Source organism: Phacochoerus africanus, chromosome 13, assembly GCF_016906955.1.
Source record: "Phacochoerus africanus isolate WHEZ1 chromosome 13, ROS_Pafr_v1, whole genome shotgun sequence".
Classification (NCBI taxonomy): domain Eukaryota; kingdom Metazoa; phylum Chordata; class Mammalia; order Artiodactyla; family Suidae; genus Phacochoerus; species Phacochoerus africanus.
In genome coordinates, this window is record NC_062556.1 from 63,580,759 (window position 1) to 63,608,170 (window position 27,412).

The following is a 27,412-nucleotide window of genomic DNA, read 5'->3' on the forward strand; positions in this document are numbered from 1 at the left end:
GTACTCAAGGCCCAAGTTCTGATTTTTTTTTCAGGGCCAATTTTATTCCTGACCTTGGTGAGATACCATATATTTGTAAATGCATGATGCAAAGGATCCATCCTAAACTATTAACAAGGAATAACTTTGGGTATCAGTATAAGCAGGGAAAGGAGGAAACAAGGACTTCCATTTTTACTTCATACATTTTTTTCCTAAACTGTATGAATTACTTTTATAATTTGAAAAGTGCTATTTTAAAAATTATTTTTAAATAATATTAATACATCCAGTTTATTCCTGGTCAGCCAGAGATACTGAAAATGCCGGGCACATGAAGTGTTCCCTAAAGATTTCTTTTTCTAAATTTTGAGGTCTGTTGTGAGACCTTGCTTATATGTAACAAAAGCTTGTGTTCAAGTGAACATTATTCATAAACATCTCTTCATGAAATGATTTTGAGTTTCTACTTTCATCAAGACAGGCATAGTCGTCTAAGCTGTGATGAGCTGGAGCTTATAATATAGTAAGGGATACAGATACACACTTGCAGGACAGTATGGTAAGTGCCCTGGTAGGGCAGTAAGAGAATCTGATTCTAACACAGATTTGAGGGTTTGAGAAAGGCTTCTTAACCTTAAGCCTTGGGAAAGAAGAGTAAATTAGGAAAGTGAGATGATGTGGGGGTTGAATGGTAGATAATGTTAAGTATTCTAGCCAGAGGGATAGGCAAGTGCTACAAGTCCAGAGGGAAGAACTTGCAGTGTGTTTAGCGAACTGACAGTGGCTCAGTAAGGATAGACATTAAAAACAGATGGAAATTTGAGAGACTTGAAAGTCATGTTGTAAAGAGTTAGGGTTGTGTCCTGAGGCAACTGAGAGCCTTTGAAGGAAAGTGATGCAGTCATACTGCATTTTCCAAAGCTTTCTGTGGCTCTAGGGTATAGATGGACTGTGTGTAACCACTTGGAGAAAATTACTGTTGTCAGATCAGTTACCATAGGCCAAATAAATGATGGTAAGCTGGTGGCCTGGATGGGATCGTGGCCGCCACTTCTTAACCTAACTATCCAGAAGAGGCGCCAATAAGCTGTTTCACGGAATTGGATAGATGTAGGGGTGTAAGGGGTAGGGTCTGGGGTGTGTCCCACCAATTCTCAGCTGTCTCCTCTGCTGGATGATGGCATAACGCAAGAAGACAGGAAACCTAGAAGGGAAAATCGGTTGGTGCCGAGAGACCACGCGTTAAATTGTAGACAGGTAGAGTTAAGTGCCTTGGAGACATTAAAGTGGACGTTACTTACTAACGTCCAGTAAGTTACATATGCGCTTTTCTGGAGTATTCCTCTCCACCAGAAATGGTGCTGTTGTATGTCTTTTTTAGTTTTGTTTTTTTTTTTCCGAATCCCGCACATCCTTGAAAGATCTTTCAGCCCTGGCCAGCGTGCCTGCGCATGTGCAGTGGCACCGCGCGCCGGGCGAGGAGGAGGGCAATAATTTTTCCGTAACATGAAGCAACATCCTCCTGGTTTCTCCATAAAAAAGGCGGGAACTAGCCTAGAGGCTGGGGAGTGATGGGACGCCCGTTTCTGCACGCCCCGCCCATTTCAGCATCTGATTGGCGAATATCTTTGGCTCGTGGCGGAGAGGTCCTTCTGATTGGCTGGCAGTCTCCAGGGACGGGCCCGCGGCGCCGGTCCTGCTCTCTTCGCCCCCCACCCGGGAGCTGTCGACGTGGGGCCGCGGCCGCAGGCTGTCAGGGGTCTGGGTGTGCCTGCCGAGCTGGAGGAGGGGATGGGGGGGCTGCGGCTGCTGGCGGTGGCTCTCACCTGCTGCTGGTGGCCGCAGGGCAGCCAGGGTAAGACCCTGCGGGGCAGCTTCAGCAGCGCCGCGGCCCGAGACGCTCAGGGCCAGAGCATCGGCCACTTCGAGTTCCACGGTAGGTGCGGGGGCGAGGAGAGGGGTAAAGGCGTGTGGGCCCACCCCGCGGGCCCCTCCCTTCCCGCCCCGCGTGGGGAGCCTGGAGCCGGCAGCGACGAGGCCGGAGACTTCACCCAACTCACCCGCGCTTCCCGCTCCCGCATAACCTGCAGCCACCCCCACCGTAGCTCCTCGCAAGCGTGGCGTGCATTTATTGCCAAGCCCTCTGTTGCTGTTCCCCAGATCCTTGTCAGTACCCTCCCCCCATTAGTGGCTGTACTCTGCGCCTAAAAGACCCTTTCCCCCAGTCCCCTCCGTACTAACGAATGTGCAGATGACTCCCCTGCTGGATGTTTCCAGATCTTTCCCTCCAAGCATCATTTGCTCACTCCTGTCTCAGCCTCATTGTATACACTAAGGCACCGTAATCACGTGTGACTTGAAGTCCCAGAACTTAGATTTGCTAGGTTTTGTTGTTTTTAAGATAAATTTGCTAAAACCTACTTGCAGCAGAGAGGTTTTGGAAACCAAATAAAAATTTGATATCTCGTCACAAGTGCCAGAACCGTTTGGTTATGTCCCTGCTAAAGGAGTAGCTTTACCATGGACCACGAGGCCTAGAACTAATTTGACAGAAATGCATGCAAGTGTGCCCTGGAAGCTTCATCGTTTGTATCCATGGTGGTCCTTCTGAAATTAGATTGCATTTGATTCTTCCCTTCTAGGTCTCCCGCAAAAATCCATAATTGTTAAATGAAAGAATCTGCATTCATTCTCCACTTTATTTATTTGCACCCTCGAGATTGGAGTGTTGTTCTTGGTACATATTCTTGGTACTTTTAATTTGACTACTACTGTATTTCAAAATAATTATTTGCCTTGGTGAGGTTTTAGGATCCTATAAAGATCCCATAGGGTCTTTAGCGTTAGAAGATGCAAGATCAGAGCATTATCCTAGAGAGGATCCTTAGGAGAGTATAATAAAAGTGAGAAGCTAAATGGTTGGGAAAGAAATTGAAAGTCTTGAATTACAGAATTGTTGGTATGAAGGTAGAAGAAACTTAATTTATTATTTTTAATCTGAAGTTTTAAAAATAACTGAGAAAAGGAGATATAACCCATTTTCCAAAATCCAATGTGAAATAGACCTTGGGTGAATGAAGAAGAAACTCTAGAAAGAGTTCAGTTTTTTATTTTTTTAGGTAATATTTTCAGTTTCTGAATCAATTGGCTGTAATTATGACCATTGACAGGGATAGTAATGTCACCACAATGAATGGCACAATCTGGACAGCCCTAGAAAATTTGGCATGTATGGAAGCTGTCACTTGACTTGTTTCTCATGACTTGTACTCAGGCTTAGACAACACCGATATTTCATAATAATTAAATGGCAAACACAAAGGAGAACCATGTAGTAAATCCAGATTTCTCAGGAAAGGTTGAGGAATACCGTGTCCAAGTATATTAACATACACACTTTTCTCTGTGTGTATATTTTACTGATACCAATTTTCAATGAATTAGAATTCAGTGCTAAGACTATACCGTACTGAAATAATGAGCTCTAAATCAGAATGTGATTTTTAGATGTTATTAGGGCCTTGGAGTCCCTTTTAAAGCTGTTGCTAATTTATAATGTAATCAGTTCATATAGGAGACTTAGGCATTTTGTGATGCATACTATACATTTAAATTTATTTAAAATGGTTTTTGTTGTTGTTGTTTTGTCTTTTTGCCTTTTCTAGGGCCGCTCCCGCAGCATGTGGAGGTTCCCAGGCTAGGGGTCTAATTGGAGCTGTAGCCACCGGCCTCCACCACCAGAGCTGCAACAACATGGGATCCGAGCCGGGTCTGCGACCTACGGCAACGCCGGATCCTTAACCCACTGAGCAAGGCCAGGGATCGAACCCGCAACCTCATGGTTCCTAGTCAGATTCGTTAACCACTGCGCCACAAAGGGAACTCCGAATTTGTTTAAAATGTTTAATCCAAAGTGATAATAGTAAAATAAAAACAACAATAATAGGAGGATAAACACTCTTTAGATGGAAAAAACAGTCCCCTGCTCACCCAGAGTCCCTTTCCCTAGAGACAGCTACTTTTTGCCATTTCTGTTCTAGTCCTTAAATGCACTTGCTGTGTGCAACAAGACTCCCTCTAGACTTGTCTTACAACATACAGTGTTCTGAAAATTCTTTTGCAAAAGTCACAGATGTCAAACTTTATATCGGGTCTAAAAGGTCTCCCTTCAGACTCATTTATTAAACTTTCTTATTATGAGCTGTGTTTATTTTTATAGTAAAAGAATAAATATTAACAGCTATGTTATATTAAAAACAAAAGAAACTTTGTCAGGAGATTTCTATAGTTTGTAAACAAATGTTAAAGATGCCGCATGGTTGTAAAACGAGGCAAAATTCTATGACAGTAAATGTCTGCATAGGGCAGATGCTGCTGTTTATTCAGTGAAAAGCCATCAGTTATCAGCTAAAGTACAAGGAAACACCACATGTTGTTTTGGATAATTAATGCGAGTAATCTGGTGACTTGTATCTGAATGGGACGGTCTACCTAATGTGATTTACCTGGTGGTGAAAGTGAGATTTAGGAAAAATTGTGCTCTTTCAGTTCCCATCTTGATAAACAGAGGTATTGAATTGCCTGCCCATCTCGGTTCCATACAAGACCACACTAGTTAATAATTTTTGTTTTAATGTCCAGGTGACCATGCTCTTCTGTGTGTCAGAATCAACAACATAGCGGTAGCTGTCGGAAAGGAAGCTAAACTCTACCTGTTCCAAGCCCGGGAATTGCTGAAGCTGCGGGAAGGCAGTAATGGTTATAGTTGTAGTGAAAAACTATCCAAAGCTCAGTTGACAAGTGAGTATGTCCTGTTTGCTTTGATCATTATGTATGGTTTTTTTCCTCACTGTTTGAGTAGATCAAGATATTTCATGGCACAACACACATCGCACTCAGTTGACACCTTGTCTGGTGCACTTTCCATGAAGTTTAAGGAAACTAATCTTTTCCTTGATCAAAAGACAGAATACCTTTTCCCCTTCTTATTCAGAATATTTGGGAAAAAACTATAATAATTTAGATAATTTATAAAGATGTGCTTTTCTTCATTCAGACTTCTTACATGTCACATAATTCATACCATGTGGCAGATATATTTTGACCCAGTGGCAGCATGGAGTGACTGATAACATTTGTTGAATGTTTATTGTCTGGTAGAACTGAGCTAAACACTAAGCATGCTTTATCTCAGTTAATTGTGTAATTTAGCCCAAGTGATGCTGTTTTGCAATGTGTTATTGGAACATGGGACCTAGTCATCTGGTGACACAATATGTCATTTTGGAATATGCTAGCACCACATCGTTTGTAAACCCCTAGGTCTGCCTCAAGAGAGGCTCTGTTTTTATTATTCTAATTGCTTCAGTCCTTGGGTTCTTCCATTCTCATCAGCACTGTCCCATGCATGAGAGTGTTAGCCATCCAGAATGCGTGCAAATGTTTTGGCTGTAGAAGTGAAGAGCATGTGTCCTGTTACCCATTTTTACCCCTTGGAAGTCAGTTGGTTGTTAATTAGGAATGTGAAACATCCATGAGAAAAAATAGGAATTATCCCCCCCCCTTGCTCCCATTTCCCTTACCATGTTTTGCATATCTGTAAGTCTCTGAATCTTCTTTTAGTCTAGTTGGTAAAACACTGCCTTTACCAAGCATTCATTCTTCCTCGGCTTAGCAGCTGTCTGGTTCCTCTACCGCCTGAATAGGGATGAGAGTACAAGCCCCCAGTCCTTGCCACCCGTCATGGGGATCTTTTCTCTAGGTTTGTGAGATGACATTGACAGTACGCTGAAGAAGTCTGAATGACTGGATTCAGATATTAAAAAGACAGTTATTTACATAAAGATATTTACCCCAACCCTGAATTTCAGAACTTTCCTGGGAAATTCTTGCAGATGCTCATTAGCAATTATCTTTTCCTTCCTATACCAGTTTTCTCAGCTAAGTGTTCTCTATATGTATGAGAAGTTTTAGCCTTCTGTTCCCAGGCTGGTAATATCCAAAACTGAACGCCCACCCTTGCCCATCCAAACCTGTCCTCTTCCAGTGTTCCCCTTTCAGGCCCTGGCACCGCGAACTGTCCAGTGAACAACCAGATCCAGGGAGTCTTCCCCCACTCCCCGCTTTGATCTCTTTACTCCCTTTCAATCTAGTAAGTTACCTCTAAATGTCTCTTGAATTCATCTACCTTTCTTCATCTCTCCCCTCACCGTGTTATCCCCGGCTGCCATAATCTCTTAACTGTAGCTCGTGGCTGGCCACTGCTGCTGTTCCGGTCCCCTTCTGTAACCAGAGTGATCCTTCGGAACTGCTGGTCTGATCTGTCACATTCACACCCTCACCACACTTTTATTTTTATTTATTTATGTATTTACTTATGCTTTTTTTGGGGGGGGGGCACACACAGCATATGGAGGTCCCCAGGCTTGGGGTCGAATTGGAGCTACAGCTGCTGGCCTACACCACAGCCACAGCAATGTGAGATTGGAGCCTCGTCTGCAACCTACACCACAGCTCACCACAACGCTGGATCCTTAACCCACTGAGGGAGGCCAGGGATCCAACCCACATCCTCATGGATACTCGTTAGGTTTGTTACTGCTGTGCCACAATGGGAACGCCTCAGCACACTGTTAAATACTTCAGTGGGTTCCTACTGCTCTTAGGACAAAGGCGGCCCTCCTTAACCTGTGAGCAAAGCCCTCTGAGTCTGGCCATTGTATGCTCCCCAGCTTCATCTCAGAGCATCGCCCCCTCCTGCCTCATTTTATTTGTAGTGCCGGTTTTGTTTTAGTGCCGCCCTGGGCCTTGGTTAGGCATTTCCTCCACTTGTTCTTCCTTTCCTGTTTTAGTTCCTTCATCTATGAGCTTAACATTTGAGTCTTTATTTATTTATTTATTTATTTATTTATTTATTTATTTTTTGTCTTTATGCCTTTTCTAGGGCCGCTCCCGAGGCACATGGAGGTTCCCAGGCTAGGAGTCTAATTGGAGCTGCAGCCACCAGCCTATGCCAGAGCCACAGCAACACGGGATCCGAGCTGTGTCTGCGACCTACACCACAGCTCACGGCAACACCGATCCTTAACCCACCGAGCAAGGCCAGGGACCGAATCTGCCACCTCATGGTTCTTACTCGGATTCGTTAACCACTGCGCCACATCAGGAACTCCAACATTTGGGTCTTTATAACTCTTATTTTCCTCCACAGCATTTATTATAGGTACTACTTTTCATCCTATTAATTTGTTATAAAACAATCAGTGAGAGCAGCAGGGCTCTTTTGTTCTGTTCATTCATTCATTCATTCATTCACTGAGCGCTTCCCATACTATTCTAGGCACTAGTGATAAATCAAGGGACTGAAATACTGACACTTTCTCAGTCCTTAAGGCTCCTGAGGGTGTGAATCTGATCACTGTGAAATTGCAGTGGTGATATGAATTATGAATGTTAGTTACATGGTACTATGAGTGGAAATTTATGATAGTCTGAGTGAGAATTTATGATAATTTAGTGCTCAGATTAGCATTGACTAAGTATTTGTAGGATGAATTGTCATTGCGCTTTGTGCTTGAAGGGTTTTTGTTTGGTGGGTCATTTGCTTTGTACTTGGCACCTCAAAAATTTTTTCCTTTGTCTATTAAAAACTTATCAGGCTGTTTGATGCTTTGACCCATAGGAATTGATTTTTTAAATTTACATGATCAATATTATGCCATATACTTGCAAAAATGTGATTTTCGTATCAGTCAAATACTTTCACTCCCAGAACTTATGTATACAGGGAGACTTGGTGCATTGGAAAGAGAGCTAGATTAAGAATCACTGCTTGTGACTTATAACAAGCTTTTGTTATCTTTGAGCTGCCCCTTACCTATCTTTACACCAAGGAAGTTGGGTTTGTTTTCTTTAAAGTTCCTGAAAGTCCTAAAATGCTGTGAGTCTAATTATAACTCTTCAGGTGGCGTTGCATATGTAGAGAACTATCATTTAAAAAACCTCTTGCTGTTTATTCTTTTTCTATTTTCCCTTCCGAACCTTCCCTACTTTGATAAGTGCAGAGATATTCTTTGGAATTACTGAAATGGGAGATCTCAGGAAACAGGAATTTTTGAGGAATGAGGAATTTTTGTTAAATTTGGAGGCCTGAAACAAATTAAATACTAGTAGCATATACACCACTTTCTATGTATTTAATCAATTCTTTTTCCAGTAACAAAAGCTGTCTTAACAATATATGTATTCTTCAACTTTTATACGTTATGTGTCATAGTCATAGTATTATTATTATAGCATGTTATTTTTTAGAAGCTCTGATGCATTGAGACGAAGAGTATATCCTTAAATTCATGACAATGTAGAATTATCACATACTTGAAAATAGTTCTTTATAGAAATAATTCTCATTTCCTGGCCATTAATGAGACTTTTAAGAATTAATAGCCTTTCACCTATTTGGTGAAAAGCTCATTAACTCTGCCTAACTCCTATGTAAAACGTTATTGCTGCCAGTGAACTATGAAAAGATGAGTAGATTTGAAAAATCTCGTATTGTTGAATGTTGCTTGTGATTATATGTCCTCCCAAACTAACATTTGAGAAATTACTTTTTAGTCTTCCTGTTTTCTCTTTTAGTAACGTTATAGAACATCAGATTTTTTTAATGACAAAAACTATTTTGTAGGTTTTTAAAGCAAACAAGATATTTAAATGTTCTGAAAATGATGAGTTTCTATGCAAAAAATTTGCCGTCAGATTACAAGAATTAAGTTAATTTTGTACATAAAACATTTTCAGTACTGTCTTTTTACATCATAGGCATATATTTTCTTTTGTACACTTGCTATATTTATAAAGTACTTAAAGGTGTTAGTGTATTATTCTGGGTATTTTTGTTAACAGCATTCATTTCCTTTCATAATATTATTGGGCAATTAGCCATTCAACCCCATTCTCTGCAAGTCAAGTTTTGTTAATATTCGAAATACTAATTATATCAGCATAGAATAAGCATGCTGGGCTGTAGTCTTTTGTCTCAAAAACAATGACCACACAGTTTTGTCAAGAGGCTTGTTTCCTAGGCTTACTGAAAAACACAGCAAAGACAAAAACTAAGGCCAATATCACTTTATGAAGCACACTTTTGTTTTTATTTGCTGTAGAGCCACATAATTAAAAATGAAACATGAAAAAGCATATTGGTAAAAATATAATGGTTAATTTTTATATTGTTTTATCTAAGAGAAAAAGTGCAAATGAGAAAATCTCAGCATAGCAGAGCCCTTCTGTAATCAAGTCCAGATTACAAAATTGCGAGGGCACATTTCAAAAGCCTTATTTCTGAGTGTCTTATTGATCATATGTTGCATTCTTATTAAAGGTCTTCAAATATTTCACAGAAGCTAGAGTCTTTGCTGCATTTGTCCAGAAGCTGTGGAGTAAGAAAACAGTTTAAATGCCAGCTAAATTAAGATATCCAAAAAAAAAAATGCTGTGGTGTTATTAACAAAATCATTTTTTCCAGTTTAACTACTGTAATGAAATTCCCAAATGTAAAGTTTAAGTTCTCAAAATTTGAATCCTTATTAGATGCACCTGCACCTCATTTATGAAGATAACCTATAAATAATATTTTTCCAACTTTTTGTCAGGAAAATTTTCAGTTATACAAAAAGGTTGAAAGTATAGTACAACCAACATCTGTATACACTTGGCTTAGATTTCGTACTTTTAATATTTTGTTATGTTTGCTTTATATTTGTATTATGTCATTTTTAAAAAAAATTCTCTTAGAATATAGTTGACTTACAAGGTTGTGTTAATTTCAGGTGTACAGTGAAGTGAATCAGTTGTTACGTATATCCATTCTTTTTCAGATTCTTTTCCCATGTAGGGTGTTACAGAGTATTGAGTAGATTTTTCTGTGCTATATAGTCGGTCCTTGTTAGTTATCCTTTTTATGTATAGCAGTATGTAGATGTTAATCCCGAACTCCTAATTTACCCCCCCTCACCACCTTTCTCCTTTGGTAACCATAAATTTGATTTTGAGTCCCTTTCTGTTTTGCAAATAAATTATTTTATATCATTTTCATTGGATTCCACATATAAGCAATATCATATGATATTTGTCTTTTTTGGACTTACTTCACTTAGTATGGTAATCTCTTAGTCCATTCATGTTGCTGTAGATGGCATTATTTCATTCGTTCTTATGGTTGAGTAATATTCCATTATATATATGTACCATTCTTTATCCATTCTTCTGTCAATAGACATTTAGGTTGCTTCCATGTCTTGGCTATTTAAATAGTGCTTCAGTGAACCTTGGGGTGCATGTATCTTTTCAAATTATGGTTTTCTCTGGATATGGGCCCCAAGAGTAGGATTCCTGGATCATATGGTAGTTCTATATTTAGTCTTTTTTTTTTTTTTTTTTTTTTCATTTTTAGGGCCAGACCCATGGCATATGGAGGTTCTCAGGCTAGGAGTCAAATCAGAGCTGCAACTGCTGACCTCCGCCACAGCCACAGCAATGCCAGAGCTGAACTGCACCTTCAGACTATACTGTAGCTTGCAGCAATGCCAGATCCTTTAACCCACTGATTGAGGCCAGGGATTGAACCCCCATCCTCATGGATACTAGTTGGATTCTTAACCCACTGAGCCACAACGGGAACTCCTGTTTAGTCTTTTAAGGAACCTCCATACTATCCTCCCCAGTGGTTGCACCCATTTACATTCCCACCATAGTGTAAGAGGGTTCTGTTTTGTTCACACCCTCTCCAGCATTTTTCGTTTGTAGGTTTTTTTGATGAGGGTCATTCTGCCTAGTGTGATTCTTGCCTTTAATTGAAATAAAAATAAGTTGTGGGTGTCTTGAGCAGTTCACCATATTTCAGCATACGTCTTACAAGAGTAAGGACATTATTCTCCATAATCTTTACTGTTAGCATAACAATACCATTACTCACCTAAGAAAATGACTAATTTCATAATGTCCTCCAAAATCTCTTCCATATGCAAATTTCCACAGGTACCTCAAGAAATGTCTTTTATTTATTTTTTATTTTTATTTTTTTGTCTTTTTAGGGCCACACTGATGTCATATGGAAGTTCCCAGGCTAGGGGTTGAGACAGAGCTACAGCTGCCAGCCTACACCACAGCCACAGCAACGCAGGATCCTTAACCCAGTGATTGAGGCCAGGGATCGAACCCACATCCTTATGGATACTAGTCAGGTTCATTACCACTGAGCCATAATGGGAAGTCCTGTCTTTTATTTATTAAAAAGGTCTGTTTGGGTTTTTTTTTTTTTTTTTTCCCATTTGAGGAAAAGATCAAGACTAACCAGCATGCAGGGGAGGCAGTTTAGACTTGGGCATTAGGCCCATCATAGTCCTGTATTTTAAGAATACTCTACTTTGTATAGAAGCAGACCCTCTTACATCGGATTTTCATATACTGTCTCATTTGCGCCTCACAAGAACTCTGAGCCAGACAGGCAAGTATTTTGTTTCCTACTGAAGAAGCAAATTTAGAGAGGTTAAGTCATGTGTATGACGAGTCATGAAGTTGGGAAGTAGCTGGGCCAAGGCTTTCTCCTCTCCCTCTTCTACTGTCTATTACGTGTTTTTGTTTGAGATCCTGCTCTCCTGCAACACCGTGATGGTGGTGGGCAGTTCCTCGTAGGTCAGAATCATAGTTTTAGATCAAGAAAGGATCTTGGACATCATTTAGTGTTGCTCAAAGAGGGTGCTATTGGCATTCGGGTAGAACAGGTCGTTATTGCATGAGACTTTGTCTTGGATTGCATGAGGTTTAGCACAGCCTCACTTCAAGTATTTCCCAACTGCTGTGACAAAGAAACTGTCCCTACACATTTTCAAAATGCCCTGCATGGGAACAGAAGTACCCTGGAGTGATAACCACTTGTTGGTATAACCGCTTTGTTTTAAAGAAAGGAAAAGGAGGAGTTCCCTTTGTGACTGACTGGGTTACAAACCCAGCTCGTCTCCTTGAGGCCGTGGGTTTGATCCCTGGTCTCATTCAGTGGATTAAGGATCTGCCATGAGCTGTGGTGTAGGTCGCTGACATGGCTCAGATCCTGCATTTGCTGTGGTTGTGGCTGTGGCCATCAGGTGGAGCTCCGGTCGACCCCTAGCCTGGGAACTTCCATAAGCTGCAAGTGTGGCACTGAAAAAGCAAAATAAATAAATAAATAAATAAATCAAGGAGAAGGACAATTGAAGGGACAATTAACTTTATTCAGCAAATTCTATGTTATGGATGCCATGCTAAGTGACTCTTAATCCTTGCATCAGCTCTTTGCCCTAAGCATTACCTTCATTTTATAGATGAAGGAAGGAAGTGTCATTGCTTATGTAACTAGCCCAAAGTCATATAGAAGGTAAGTACTGGAGCCAGGATTCATACACAGGTCTGTGTGAGGCCAGCATTCATGAGTCCCCCTTGCCCCCCATACACACACTATATAGATCTGACCCAGTATAACAACTCTTATATTCCTGTAATTTCTGCTTTTCTACTTTTAGTCCATTTCTAAAGACTAACAAATCTGGAAGAGATTTTGGAAAATCTTTTGAAGGTGTTTGTCAGTCATAGTTTTTAGATATTATAATTTCCAAAGTTGAATGCTCCATTTTAACTCAAATAAGTAATTTTCAGAAATATCACTTTGATGGTTACACAGCATTGTGAATGTACTTAATATAGAACTATACACCTAAATGTTGTTAAAATGGGGAGTTCCCACTGTGGCCTGGCAGGTTACAAACCCAGCTAGTATCCGTGAGGATGCGGGTTTGATCCCTGACCTCACTTAGTGGATTAAGGATCCAGCATTGCTGTGAGCTGTGACGTGGGTTGCAGATGCAGCTCAGATCCCATGTTGCTGTGGCTGTGGTGTAGGCTGGCAGCTGCAGCTCCGATGTGACCCCTAGCCTGGGAAACTCCATATGCTGCAGGTGCATCCCTAAAAAAAAAAAAAAAAAAAACAGAAAAATTGTTAAAATGGTAACTTTTGTGTTGTTTAACCACATTTAACCATAACAAAAAAAAACTTTGGCTTCGGCCATGGCATGTGGCGTTTCCCAGGCCAGGGATAGAACTCGTGCCACAGAAGCGCCCCAGCCATTTCAGTGACAACATAGATCCATAACCCACTGTATCACATGGGGACCTCCCCCCGCCCAGTTTTTTTAAAATGGTGCTAACCAACTTGAAAATTTTGAAAGCAGGTAAAATTGAAATTCGTAGTTGCAGTGAAACCATTCTAGTCATTTGTGGTATTTCGTAGATCTTTTTATAGTGACTCTTTTGGTCAGTTAAAATATTGTTATCTGCTTTATGACTTATAGACCTTATTCCAGTACCATATCAGGGCTTGGACAGTTGAGGCAGTAAGAACTAAATAAAAAAAAAAATCTAATTTCCAATTGATTATGTGACTAAAACAATGAATACATTTGAGAGTTTTGCGTTGAAAATGCTATTTTTCTCTTTAAAGTGACCATGAATCAGACTGAACATAATCTGACAGTGTCCCAGATTCCACATCCACAAACGTGGCACGTGTTTTATGCAGACAAGTATACGTGCAAAGAGGACGATGAGAATTCTCAGGGAGAAGATATCCCGTTTGAAATGATGTTACTAAACCCAGATGCTGAAGGGAATCCATTTGATCATTTCAGTGCTGGGGAATCTGGTAAGAACATGTCTTTAAATATATGTCTTAAATATAGAAAAAGATTTATGCATAAGTATCTTCATGTTGTGTTTTTAGAACATTGGAAATTAAAAACAACGTACGTGTCCAACAGTAGAGAAATGGTTAAATAAATCTTATAGCATTGTAATGGCTGCACTATTAAGTTAAAAAAGCAGAACTGGAAATTTTATATTGTATGCTCTCAAGTGTTTAAAAAATGCAGAGAATAAACAGAAGTACAAAGATATTAACAGATTGTTTCCATATATGGATAGTTTTTAGTTTGTCTCTACATTCTAAGTCTTTTTGTTGTTTTTTTGTGATAAGCTTGCTTTATTTTCTTATTTTTTAATTTTTTTGTCTTTTCTAGGGCCACACGTGCGGCATATGGAGGTTCCCAGGCTAGGGTGCTAATCAGAGCTGCAGCCGCCAGCCTACGCCAGAGCCACAGCAGTGCAGGATCCAAGCCACATCTGCGACCTACACCACCACTCATGGCAACATCCAGATCCTTAACCCACTGTCGCTTTCATTTTATAAACAGAAAAATGTTAATAAGCTGAGCAATCCAAACTGGAAACCCAATGCCTAAGTGAGAGAGAAACTTCATTCCTTTGTATAGCTCTCCTTTTACCAGGTTGTCTGAACATATTTTAGAGATTTCATTAGTGCTTATAACCATTTTAGGAATGATCAAAGTGGATAAAATTTTCCAAAATCAAATCTACCCCCATAAAATATTTTATCAAAATTTTAGGTTGGCAGAATTTTGAGTTCCGCCCTACTGAAGCGAGATTCCTAGCCCAAACAAGAATGAATGACTTCTTGTGATTAGTAGACATGCCATAAAGTATCATTATGGATTTGTAAATTAGCATGTCAGAATGAAAACTATCTCTAGGCCATCTGTCAAAGAAAAGGGTTAGGAGTTACCTCTTCATTACCCATTTGGAAGAGTCAGTCTGCTTAGAGAAAAATTCAGTCTCATGACATTTGCCATCAGGGTGGGTGGATGGAGGTATGACAGGAGTTGAGGCCACATTAGACTAAACCAGTTGTTTAGTTCAAAGAGTAGATTGCTGTACCTAGAAAGGCAACTCAAGGAGCTTGTGCTTTAGGTGATAGGTCATAAGTAACTTAATGTGTCAAGAGAGAAACTTTTTTTTTTTTTTTAATATCCTTTAGTTTGAGAAAGTACATACGTTGTGATAGGTTGGAGTCCTAAATGTTTTAAAATAGTCATTCCTAAATTGTTTTTGAATTCAAATGAATGTAAAGATTAAATTTCTCTTAATGGTACTTCGGATCTGTGAATCATTTATGGAAAGTTAATCCTGCCCTACCATTTCTTTTATCTTTTTAAACATTTATTTTATTCAAGTATAGTTGACTTACAAGTTGTGTTAATTTCTGTTGTACAGCAAAGTGATTCAGCTATACACACATATACATTCTTTTTCATATTTTTTTCCATGATGGTTTATCGCAGGATAGTGAACATCATTCCCTGCTATTCAGTGGACTGTATTGGTTTTTTTTTTTTTCCTGTCATTTTGTTTTTTTTGTCTTTTTAGGGCCGAACCCGCAGCACATGGAGGTTCCCAGTCTAGAGGTCAAATTGGAGCTGCAGCTGCCGGCCACAGCAACTCGGGATCCAAGCCCCATCTGCAACCTACACCACAGTTCACGGGAATGCCAGATCCTTAACCCGCTGATCGAGGCCAGGTATCGAACCCACGTTCTCATGGATGCTAGTCGGGTTTGCTAACCTCTGAGCCACAGTGGGAGCTCCTGGACCTTATTGTTCATCCATTCTGTATATAATAGTTTGCATCTGCTAATCCCAAACTCCCAATCCATCCCTCCCCCACTTGCCTTCTGCCTTGGCAACCACAGATCTATTCTGTGTCTGAGTCGGTTTTGTAGTTAAGTTCATTTGTGTTATATTTTAGATTCCACATGCAAGTGATATTGTATGGTATTCTCTTTCTGACTGACTTCATTTAGTATGAGAATCTCTAGATCTATCCATGTTGCTGCAACTGGCATTATTTCATTATTTTTTATGGCTGAGTAGTATTTCATTGTATATGTACCACATCTTCTTTATCCGTATGTCTGTTAATGGACATTTAGGTTGTTTCCATGTCTTATATCTTTAATAAAAGATGTTGACATTTATTTTCCATAGTTTGGAAGGGCATCGGTGAAACCCAGGTCTACTGGTAGCATTAGATGTGTGGTTGGACTAACTTGCTTCTAAGGTTCCTTTTGGCTATAAGGCTTCATTATTTCATGTGACACTTAGCTCTAGGACTGGTCAAGCTTCAGCAAGAACTGATGCTCTTCTGTGGTCACTGTACATGCAAACCTAGTGTCTCTAGTGGAGTCCCGAGCTCATAGCCCTTCCCCCTCCTGCCTTCCAGGCTATAGGCCTTTAGCTTGAGAGGTTGTTTTCTTTATTGTGTGGACCCATGAGACTCTGGATCCTGATGTGCTTTTTCTTGCCTCCTTATCAGGGCCCTCGCTTCCAGACTCTCTTCCTCTTTCTATTTTGACATCTGAACTTTGACTGTAGGCCATATGGTAATCACATTGGTGCCTATGCCGTGCTTGGACCACTGAACGTCAGTCATACACTGGCTCTTCCTGAACCTTGCCCGTATCTTCTAGTGTTTTTTTTCAACATCCTGAATTATGATTGCCTTTTACTTTAAGGTTCCCACTAACCATTCTGATTCGGTTCTCAGTCTTGACTCCTTCTGACCTACCTCCTCCTGTGACTGATTTTGATTTGATGCTTATGCTTATGTATAAGGTCAGTCTTTCTTATGCTAGAATGGGGAGGGTTACTTTGGCCATGTATTTAAATGAGGAACAAAAATCTCACTATAGTATGAATTTTCATTAAGCATGGGATTCTGCGCAAGGCTGATCTGTGGGGATTGATTAGTGAGATGTGTGCCATAGGTATTCAAAAGTATTCGTTGCTCTGTGGTCGGCATAATTTCTAAAGATCACTTTATTATTTAAATTCCTAAAAGCCTTAAAATAGGATTAATTCTACATTGAAGTCTAAATTGGTGGTTCTCAACCCACCATTGTATTTCCATCCAAAGAGCTTTGAAAAAAATAGGGATGTCTGCCACCAGAGACGGAGATAGATTTGGTTTTAGCATGGAAGCCAGGCGTTTGTAGTTGGTCAAAGCTCTGAGGTTGATTCTGCTGTGCAAAACCACATATCTAAACGTCCATATTCTGCATTGTTTTGGTAATGTGTTGGTTTTAAAGTAGAGCCTCAAGATGGATTCTTCTATTCTGTAGCCTCAGGTATAGAATTTGTTTCCAGGGAATAATTCCCAACTAGTTCATTTTAGAAACTTTTGCTCATTTGACTGATTTTCTGCCCTCGGTAGAGAAAAATTGATTTCCTATGCTTTTTCCTGAGAATTGACAAACCATGTATTTTAGAGGTTTGAAGTAGAATAACCTGGTGCAAAAAGCTACAATTAATGGTACATGTTACTCTGGTTAAATTTTATAGTTTGTTTTCTTTCAAACTGGTTATGTATTTTATATCTACCAGACTTTGATTAATCATATATTTTATATATTTTTGGACTTATTCTTTTTTTAAAATCTAGACTAAGGCAGGTTTTATGTTATTTGACAGAATACTGCATAGAAAATCATGCTTCAAGATAGAATAAAATAAAACTGCCTCTTAAAAAATGAGGATCCTTGTTAACTGTTTCTGCTCTTGTTAAAGACCAAAAGAAGTACTCAGAATCCTGAGAGCTAAAGCATTATTGTCTAAAGGCTAAAGTAGGCTAGTTTTCATAGTATTACAGCCTCTGTCATACCTGCCATCTCACTGTTCTTAACATTCCAGATACGTTCACTCTTTCCTCTTGTTCCTTTTTTCCCCTCTGTTATCCCAAAAGATAATGGGTTGGATCTTACCTTTAGCTCTGTAACTTAGAGTAACAGAAAACTCTAGTGCAAGTGGTGTAGACAAAGAGGAAATTAATTCTCTTACAGAACACTGATTTCCGAGGCTTCTTCAGGGAGGTTTATTTTAGCATCTCTCAACCCTTTTATCCTCTGATTGTCAGCTTTATCTGTTTCCTCGTGTTCAAAGTTAACTGCAGCAGTTCTGGGTCTTACATCTAGATAATGGGAGGATTCAGTGGCTCTTTTTTAAGAGAAAGGAAACCTTTCCCAGAAGCTTTCTCTTCACATTTTCTTGGCTAGAACCCGACGCATGATCTTGCTGTACATGTCATAAGAGGAATATAAGTGAGGGTGTCAGAAAGGAGATAAGGGTAAGCCAGTATGCCAGAGTCAAGGGACAGCTTTACCTCTTTGGGCAAGGGGAATATTGGAATTTCTCTAACTGGTTTAGACTGATCAGGATGTATCTTGAGGCACTTGAGGGTGGGCTGGGCTTTGGGCTTCTGAGACAGCGAGCATCACAGGTAGGTGAGAGTGTTGCAGGTGCTGCCCCGTGACCTGCTGACTCTCCCCTTTTCTTATGCTCTGTTCTCCCGTCTCCCATCATTTGGCTGAGGCTGAATTTTTTTGAAGCTATCCTGGAAGTTTTTTTCCTACTGAATTTGGCTAACGCTTCTTCCCATTAAGTTTGCCTTGAAATCTACACATTCCCTTATAAGTGCTTGTTGCCTGTTGGACACTCATTTTAAGAATGTCTTTCTTCTTTTGTGGATGGGTAAGATTTAATACCTAGTATCCAGCTGTTTTAAAATTAGATTTTAATTTCAAGGTGAACATAGATTGCTTTCCTGTGAAAGATGGTGGTAGATCAAAAGTAAACTTGATGGCCGGAAAGAAAAATAAACAGACTTTTTTCCCCTGGAGGTGGTTTATTCAAAAGAACCCTGTGTATAGCACTGGAGTTTTATCTATAAAATATCAGGGTCAAGCTAAGAATAATTTATGCAGAATACAGTGAACAAAGCGTAGGATGAATGCCCTAGTTCACGTTACTGAATGTATTCTCTCCCATCCAAGTACCGATCAGGCCCGACCCTGCTTAGCTTCCAAGATCAGACAAGATCGAGCGCATTCAGGGTGATACGGGATCTCCGTGAAATAATTTGTTGCTTATAATGTTAGCTTTTTTAGTAAGATACATTTAATCTTGAATAATTCTGAAACTTTTTTTTGCTAGTGACATATTGTCTTATTTTCAAAAGTCCCTTCTTATATTATTCTGGTGAATAAGCAGTCTGAGGATTTTCTTTTCATGGTATATTTCTAACCTAATGGAGTCTTGTGATAAATATTCTGTAAAGTATTATAAATAAATAAAATTTTAAATAGAATGCCATGTTTGATTCTTTATACTAAGAAGGAAAGATAAAAGCTAAGATGTGGCACACAGGATAGCATAAAGACTCTTCCTGACCCACAGTTATATGTTTAGCTTATTTTCTGCTTTGTTCCATTACTATAACAATCCCAGCCTCATTGCCCCATTATTTCTAAAGCTAGAATATGTCTCTGTGTCAGGAATTTTAAAAGAAAATACACCCTTTCTATTATTTGATCTTCTCTTCTGAAGTCTAAACATGCTTTCTCACCTGAGCTAGGGAAGCAGCCTATCGGCATTTCTATACATAGAGCAGGAGAGACACCCAGTGGTTGAAATACTTCTCTCTTTTGCTTTCTCTTTATCTTTCTCTCTTGATGTCTTTTTCTCTCTCTTTTCTCCTCATGATGCCAAAAGCGTGATTGAGATACAACTGTTTATTGAGCATTTTTTCCTACTACTTGTATCTTCTGGATTACTTTCCAAAATTATTTTCCATGTAATGGAAATATTCCCTTCTTTGCCTGTTGTTGGAGTTTATCCCAGATGGGAAGCTGGAGTGGGTTCAGGGGTTGCCGTTGGAATGGAAGTAAGTACAATTTAGACTGTTCATCCATAGATTCAGTAGAGACAGCTCTCTTCGTAGCCATTACCACTCAGTCTGGCGTTATGTAGATAGAATGTCAGAGCCGTATTAGGGCGAGTTCCCATTGTGGCGCAGTGGAAAGGAATCGGGCTAGAATCCGTCAGGATCTGTGGCCTCACTCAGTGGGTCAGGGATCCGGCATTGCCATAAGCTGTGGTGTAGGTTGAAGATGTGGCTGTGTAGCTGTGACTGTGGTGTAGGCTGGCAGCTGCAGCTTTGATTTGACCCCTAGCCTGGTAACTTCCATGTGCCACGACTGCGGCCCTAAAAAAAAAAAAAAAAAAGGCCATATTAGGGATTAGCTTTAGATGTAACCAGGTAAATGTAAGCCATTAAACTCAAAGCTTGCTCTCTGGTTTATAACAAGAATTTTCTTAAAAAATGACAACACAGTCAAAAGATTCCAGGGAACACAGGAAAAGGTGTGTTTATGTGAAGGATGCATGAAGATTATCCTGAAAAGTACTGTAGGAACTAGAGGCCGCTTAATGACTGGCACCATTTTTAATATAAAGTCTGTACATTTACATTGTTTTTATCTTTATAACCACCTTCTTTTGCTCAGTCAAAATTTTTGCTTGCTCGAAATGTTTATTTTATAGCAGTCTGGTTTAACCCCTTTGACCTGTCCCAATATCAGCCCCTTTCAACTTCAGTTTCTTTCTTTCCTTTTTTTTTTTTTTTCCCTTTTCAGAGGGTTTCCCCAGGGTTCAAGGGAGGGGAGCAGGGGGAACCGGGGGTGGGGTGGGGGAGGAGCTTGGGAAGGTGGAGGATAAGGGGAGGAAAAAGGGGGAACCAAACCCCGGAAAGAGAGAAAAGAGGGACTCAACTCAGTTTCTCTTAGTTCCTCCTTTCCATGTTTTATGCATTGATTTGCCAAGAGAATATGATTAGCCTCTTATCTTTGAGAACAGAGTGATGCCGCTGGCCAGTGACTGGTCTCTGGATTGGTAGCCACTGGTCAGGTGTTTTAGTGTCAGTTACCTGTGGAGTAGAGTTTAGTGATCTCCATAGGTTTTCCTCTTTGACAAGAGGTGAAGGCTGTTTACTTTAGAGGGAGTCTGTGGTCATGATAGATGCTACCCTTTGTCCAGCTGGAAATTTAAGGTCATGAGTAATTCCAGAGTTATGGTTCTCATGCTTTAGCTGCATCGGAATCACTGGAGGAATTGTCAGAACTCAGAGTGCTGGGCCCCACTCCCAGAGTCCCTCATTCAGTAGATGTGGGTGAGACCCAATAATCTGGATTTCTAACTGGTTCCTGGTTATGGTGTTGCTGCTAGCCCAGGGCTCGCACTTTGAGAATCATTGGCAGAGTATACTAAACTTTGTTGACTGACTAAATCTGTTTTTAAACGTCTTAGGAAAGAAGTTCACTTTGAGTATAAAAAGCGTATCTAACTGAAAGCTGAAATCACTGTGTTTTAATTTACTATTTTGAACAAAACTATGATCTTGTGGTTAGTCTTTGGGCCTATTCCCTGACTACCATGCTTTTTTATAGATTGACTTTAGTTTAGTTTAATCTGCATTCTTATAGTGAACACTTTATCCCAAAGTAGACAATTATTTGTTTCAATAATCTCCCTTTTTTTTCTTACAAAAATAAATGCTATGCCTCCTATTAAAAAACAATTTCTGAAAATATATTGATGGGAATGTTTAAAAGCAGCCCAACACATAACTGGCTTGTTCCTTTGTTCTCTTCGCAGGGTTACATGAGTTCTTTTTCCTCCTAGTCCTAGTGTACTTTGTGATTGCTTGCATTTATGCTCAATCATTGTGGCAGGCTATTAAGAAAGGAGGACCCATGCACATGGTTTTAAAGGTTCTGACAACTGCATTGCTGTTACAAGCTGGTTCAGCTTTCGCTAATTACATTCATTTCTCCAGGTAACTCAAAACCATTAAAACTGTGTTCATCATTACATCTAATTAATCCTAATTAGTCCACCAAAATTATGCTTACTTTGATTGTGAACAGTTTTTATTTCACATTTGTAATTTATACTAATACTCTCTTCTTCCATTCCTCAGTTACTCCAAAGATGGAATAGGGGTACCTTTTATGGGAAGTTTGGCAGAATGTGAGTACCTTACTGAGCATTTTTTTTTTAATAAACTTTCTATCTGCTTCTTGTATGTTTTCCTTTTTTGTAAATTATTTTTTGTGATAATACAATTTATTTTATCCAAGGTCGGTTAGATTCAGCTCCACTGAAAACAAGATTACAGATTTAGTTTCCATATATCCTATTTCCTTTCTTCTATGTAATAGGTAATGTGTGTAGCTCTTCATTGTCTTTAGAGCATATTTATATGCATTCCCTCTTTTTATCTTCAATAAAAGCTCAGTGAAGTAGGTACTCGTATCCATATTTTGCAGATAAAGAATCTGGGCTCAATGACAGGAAGCACATTTCCATATGTCAGTCAGCTAGTGCGTGGTAAAGCCAAGTTTTCTGACCACAAAACTGAATTTTCTTTCCTTTTTTATTCCTTTTTTGAATCTTTGTCTCTCTTTCTGACCCAGAGCCATAGAGTACACCTGTAATTGAGCTGACCTCTCAGCTTTGTTCTTTAATTTATAAGAGGAACTCTTTTTTTTCTTGTTTTTATTTTAATTGTTGTTATTTTGTTCATTGTCCACTACCATGCCTTAAATTCTTAAGAGTACTGTTTGAAATATAATTTTTTGGAATGGCTCAATTTTGCAGTACCCTTAATTTATAAGAGGAACTGTTATGAGGTAATTTTTCAATTAAGCATGACAGTTAAAAATAAAAGTTCCTGTAGTCTTGGCTTTTTAAAGAGAACTGCAGAGGTCACATGTCATTCTCAATCTTGGAAACAAGATTTGCTCTTAAAAAAGCAGATTCCAGGAGTTCCTGTCGTGGTGCAGTGGTTGCAGGTTCGATCCCTGGCCTCGCTCAGTGGGTTAAGGATCCGGTGTTGCTGTGGCTCTGGCGTAGGCTGGCGGCTACAGCCCTGGTTGGACCCCTAGCCTGGGAACCTCCACATGCCATGGGAGCAGCCCTAGAAAAGGCAAAAAGCCAAAAAAAAAAAAAAAAAGCGGATTCCAACTACAAAACCATTCTAGGGTTTCTTTCCTTGTATTTCCATATTTCTTTTCCAGTCGCCTCACTCTTTACTAGTTATCTTATGGTAACTCTGTAATTGTCTCAGGACCCACTTATCCTGATCTTGCTGCCTATTTTAAGATTGTAAAATTTCTATAACCTTTCATTTTCCTTGTGACGAGGATACACACTCCTCACCTCTTAGACCCGCACGTGAGTTGCTTCTCCTTTTTTGGCGTTATCTGCAACCCTGGTTTCTTACACTGTGTTCTCTTAGATAACTCAGGATATTTCATAAAATTCTGGACAGAGCGCAGAAATAGTTTAGCTTCTGTGTTTTAGATGAGGGAGTTGAAGTCCAGTGAGGCAGAGCGCCCAGACAGTAGCGAAGCTGTTACTAACATCAAGGACATTTGAAGTTTGTGAGTGTCTGCTCTATTTAAAGCAGTGTTTTAGGCATCCTCCTGGTAGGTTAAAAAGCAGGTCTTTTTCTTTTTTTGCTTTTTTAGGGCCGCACCCACAGCATATGGTGGTTTCCAGGCTAGGGGTTCGAATCAGAGCTTCAGCTGCCAGCCTACACCATAACCACAGCAATGCCAGATCTGAGCCAAGTCTGCAGCCTACGCTGCAGCTCATGGCAACGCTGGATCCTTAACCCACGTCCTCATGGATACTAGTCAGGTTTATAACCCCTAACAGGAACTCCACAAAAGTCTTTTTTAAAAAAACAACAATAAGTCAGTATTGATCATTTTTGGTAGTTCTAACAACAGGTTTGGTTCATTAAATGATTAAAGTTTCAAGATTTTTAGTCAGATTCCACAGAATGGGATTTTTGTGTGATCTGTGTATTTTATCTATAATTAGTTACTTTTCAGGAATAGATAAGCAGAGTTCTACCTGTCGACAGGTAGGGTATTATATCAATGTATACATTGCTTAATACATAAAAAGCGATCCAGAAAAAGCAGTGTTCCCTCAGCCCTGGTATTTATTTAGCAACTTACATAGGGATATTCCTTTGGCTAACTTCTTTAGGTAACTGAATATCTATTTGTAAAGTGTTCAATAAAATAATTGGCATCAGGAGTTCCCTTTGTGGCGCAGCGGAAACAAATCTGACTAGTATCTGTGAGGATGCAGGCCTTGCTCAGTAGGTCAGAGATCCAGTGTTGCTGTGAGCTGTGGTGTAGGTTGCAGACGTGGCTTGGATCCAGCATTGCTGTGGCTGTGGTGTAGGCCAGCAGCTGTAGCTCTCATTCAACCCCTAGCCTGGGAACTTCCATATGCCACAGGTGCAGCCCTAAAAAGCAAAAAAAAAAAGAAGAAAGAATAATAATTGGCATCACAGTCATAAATCTATGGTGAAAGAAAGTTGTGCTTGATCTGAAAGGTCATGACGTTTTATATCATTGAAATATGGTGACAGTTCATTATTAGACTTCGCTATTACAAATATACTAAGTGTAAAGTATTTGGTTTTAATTTAGGTGGTAGAGCTGGAAAAAATATGTCAAATCCTGAAAGGTCTTTTATTAATAGGTTTTTGGCTTGTAACTTTTGATTTAAGTGTTATACTACAGCTAATTGTATCTGTTTCTCTAAGAATACATTTATATAAAAGAAGTAAAAGTTGTAGATGTCAAAGTTATAAATGACAATCTGAAGAAAGCTTTATTTTATTAAATTGTGATCACACGTTTATTCCTAAACCCACATGAAAATACACTATGATGAAAAATTGATAATTTTAAAAAAGCCAATACACATACCTTCTAAAATAAATACGCATGGAAGTTGAAGTATTCCTGATGGTTGTTTTCTTTTAAGTGCTGGGCTGGATGCAGGCGGTTTGGTTGCCTCCTTTTTCCAGCATCAGGCTTTTCCTGCAGTGTAAGTGATGGCCACCTGGGGGCACATTATACTATGGGTAGAGCCTCTCATTTGTCCTCGGGACTCTGACACCAAAGCCAACATAACTGGTTGTTACAGCACCCGTGCATTTTATTTTCACGCTATTTCTTATTAATCATTTTAGAAAACAACTAAACTCTTCACATTACAGTGCAGCCATAAAAAAAAGTGAACAACCCAGAAATGTAGGCACTAGTATTTTCCATATGTCAGAAGTTATATTTAAAATGTGTTTCTTTTAAATAAGCCATGAGTTGTAGACTGTAGTTAGAAAAGTTAAGAAGAATAAGAAACACGAAGAGATTTAAAGTTGGCCTTCATAAGATGCGCTACAGGCACATATATATATTTAAAAATAGGTGTATTGCTATTTTTTTTAAAGATTTTCAGAAATATTTACAAATTTAATGGCAAAATTTTAATTCTTTAGAATTATTACATATGGCTCTCTCTTATGGAACTTCATCAGTTTCTTTTTGAAAATCCCTGTTTCTTTGTGGTTAATAAAATGATTATATTCTCAAAAAATAGTTATATTCTCAACATAAAAAGAATCAATTTCTTTGTATTGCGAAAACTCAACTGACTTTGATTTTCATTTCCCATTAGTTTTTGACATCGCTTCCCAAATTCAAATGTTATACTTGCTTCTGAGCCTCTGCATGGGCTGGACAATAGTCAGAATGAAGAAGTCTCAGAGCAGACCCCTCCAGTGGGATTCCACTCCTGCGTCCACTGGCATTGCTGTATTCATTGTCATTACACAGGTGAGCGGTGAGACTCAAGATTTCTGCTTTGCGATATTCAGAAATAGAAACTTAAACATGTCTCATGTCAAAATTGAAACCTAGGAGCCATGAGGAAATTGTGTCATTTTAAAGTATGGATTTAAAGAGTGATGGATCGCAAGTGAAGCAAGTTAGGGAGAGAAAAACAAATGCCACATGGTATCACTTATATGTGGCATCTAAAATATGACACAGATGTGCTTACTTATGAAACAGAAACAGATTCATGGACATAGAAAACAAACTTAAGGTTACAGACGGGGAAAGGGAGGAAGGGATAGATTAGGAGTTTGGGATTAGCAAATACAAACCATGTATAAAATAGATAAACAGCAAAGTCCTACTGTATAGCACAGGGAACCTTATTAAGAATCTTGTAATAAACCAAAATGGAAAGGAATATGAAAAAAAAAGTGTGTGTGTGTGTGATTGAATCACTTTGCTGTATACCAGCAACTAACTCAACACTGTTCTAAGTACTGGTATATGTAGATTGTAGAATTTCGTTGTAATTTATATGAATCTGAACTTCATATCAGCTTATTTAAGTAGCGTGTGTTTAATATGCAGTTAGATTCTCACTTCCTAATTAAGAGCTTTCTTTCCTATCTTCTAACATACAGTAAATACTCAATATTAACTCAGTTAATGAATTTGAGATTCATTCATTGGCAAGATCTACTTTGTACATGAAAGAATCTAAGTGAATATCAGATTAATGAAAAAACAAAATGTAAAATAAAAAAGAATGGGATCTTGTTTTTAAAAACAAATTCAAAAACAAATTTGGTCTTTCAGAAAGGCCCTCTCTGCCTTCTTTTGTTTCATTTTCCTCTATAACAATCTCTAGATATTATTTTAGGATCTCTGTATGCTCTGTATGTCTGTGTGCAATGGACTTAATATAATTAAGAAAGATATAAACATAAAAATTTGTACTACGTTTTTGACCATAATTAGCTATAGATGAAAATGAAGTATATACTTGTGCTCTATAAAGGACAGTATAACCTGAATTTTAATGCATTAGATAAACTGAAATACTCACTGATGGTGGCTAAGGTCTGTGCTTTGCTCATCTCTGTAGGTGCTGAGTGAAAGGTCTATTGAATTTACATGATTGATTTAGGAAAAGACCATATCACAAGTACTGATACTTAAAAAAGGAGATAATGCCAGGAAGGGAGGGTTAATGAGAAGAACTGAATTAGAGGTGATTAAAATAAGGGCAAGATTCTGCCAACTTAATATTTCTAACCCAGGATTTATGAAGAGTAGTGTTAATATCAAGTTGAATTCTCATTTCTCAATAACTTCTTTAAAAATTGAATTTTCATTATTTCATTGTGATTTAAATTCATTACCATGAACAAATGCAAATTGTGCTTGTAACACTACTCTGGAGTTTATATCAGAATTTGTGCAGAGTGTGTTAGACATGGTCCTGATCCTCAACAGCCAGCCGTGGTGGATGAGACGGGCAGGGAGAAACCACAGAAATAACACACAGGGTCGTCCACAGGTCATGTGTCGGCACAGGGAGGCGAAAATACAGGAGTATGGATATGTGAAAATATGCATAATCATGGGAAATGTAGGGTTTTTTCCCTGCTCTATAACTGACAAATCGAAATTGTGTAGATTTAAGGTATGCAATGTGATGATTTGATACACACACACACACACACACATTGTGAAATGATCACCACCACCAAACCAGTTCACATATCCATCACCTCACATAGTTGGAAATTCTGTAATAGTACTTCTTTGTTATAAAAAGTTAAGTTTAGAAACGGTAAGGAATCAGAAAGGTATAATTTGGTGGAGCAGAGAAGCACCACTCTCAGTAATAAAGAGCAAACAGCCTGTCTAAGAAGAAGCTTCATGTGTGCAGGATGACAAGGCTAGCAAGAATGGTAGCAGGAGTAAAAT

The 27,412-nt window shown here is 39.1% G+C and overlaps 1 protein-coding gene across 1 annotated transcript in view; it reads left to right on the top strand.

The window, feature by feature from the left end:
- Window positions 1-1,439: 1,439 nt before the first annotated feature.
- GPR180 (G protein-coupled receptor 180) overlaps window positions 1,440-27,412 on the top strand; it is a 33,520-nt gene continuing 7,547 nt past the window's right edge. Inside the window, exons 1-6 of the mRNA XM_047756179.1 lie at window positions 1,440-1,918; window positions 4,624-4,782; window positions 13,514-13,714; window positions 21,408-21,588; window positions 21,733-21,782; window positions 25,299-25,456. Coding sequence (XP_047612135.1) covers window positions 1,774-1,918; window positions 4,624-4,782; window positions 13,514-13,714; window positions 21,408-21,588; window positions 21,733-21,782; window positions 25,299-25,456 — 894 coding nt within the window. The 5' untranslated portion in view covers window positions 1,440-1,773. The remainder of the gene's footprint in view (window positions 1,919-4,623; window positions 4,783-13,513; window positions 13,715-21,407; window positions 21,589-21,732; window positions 21,783-25,298; window positions 25,457-27,412) is intronic.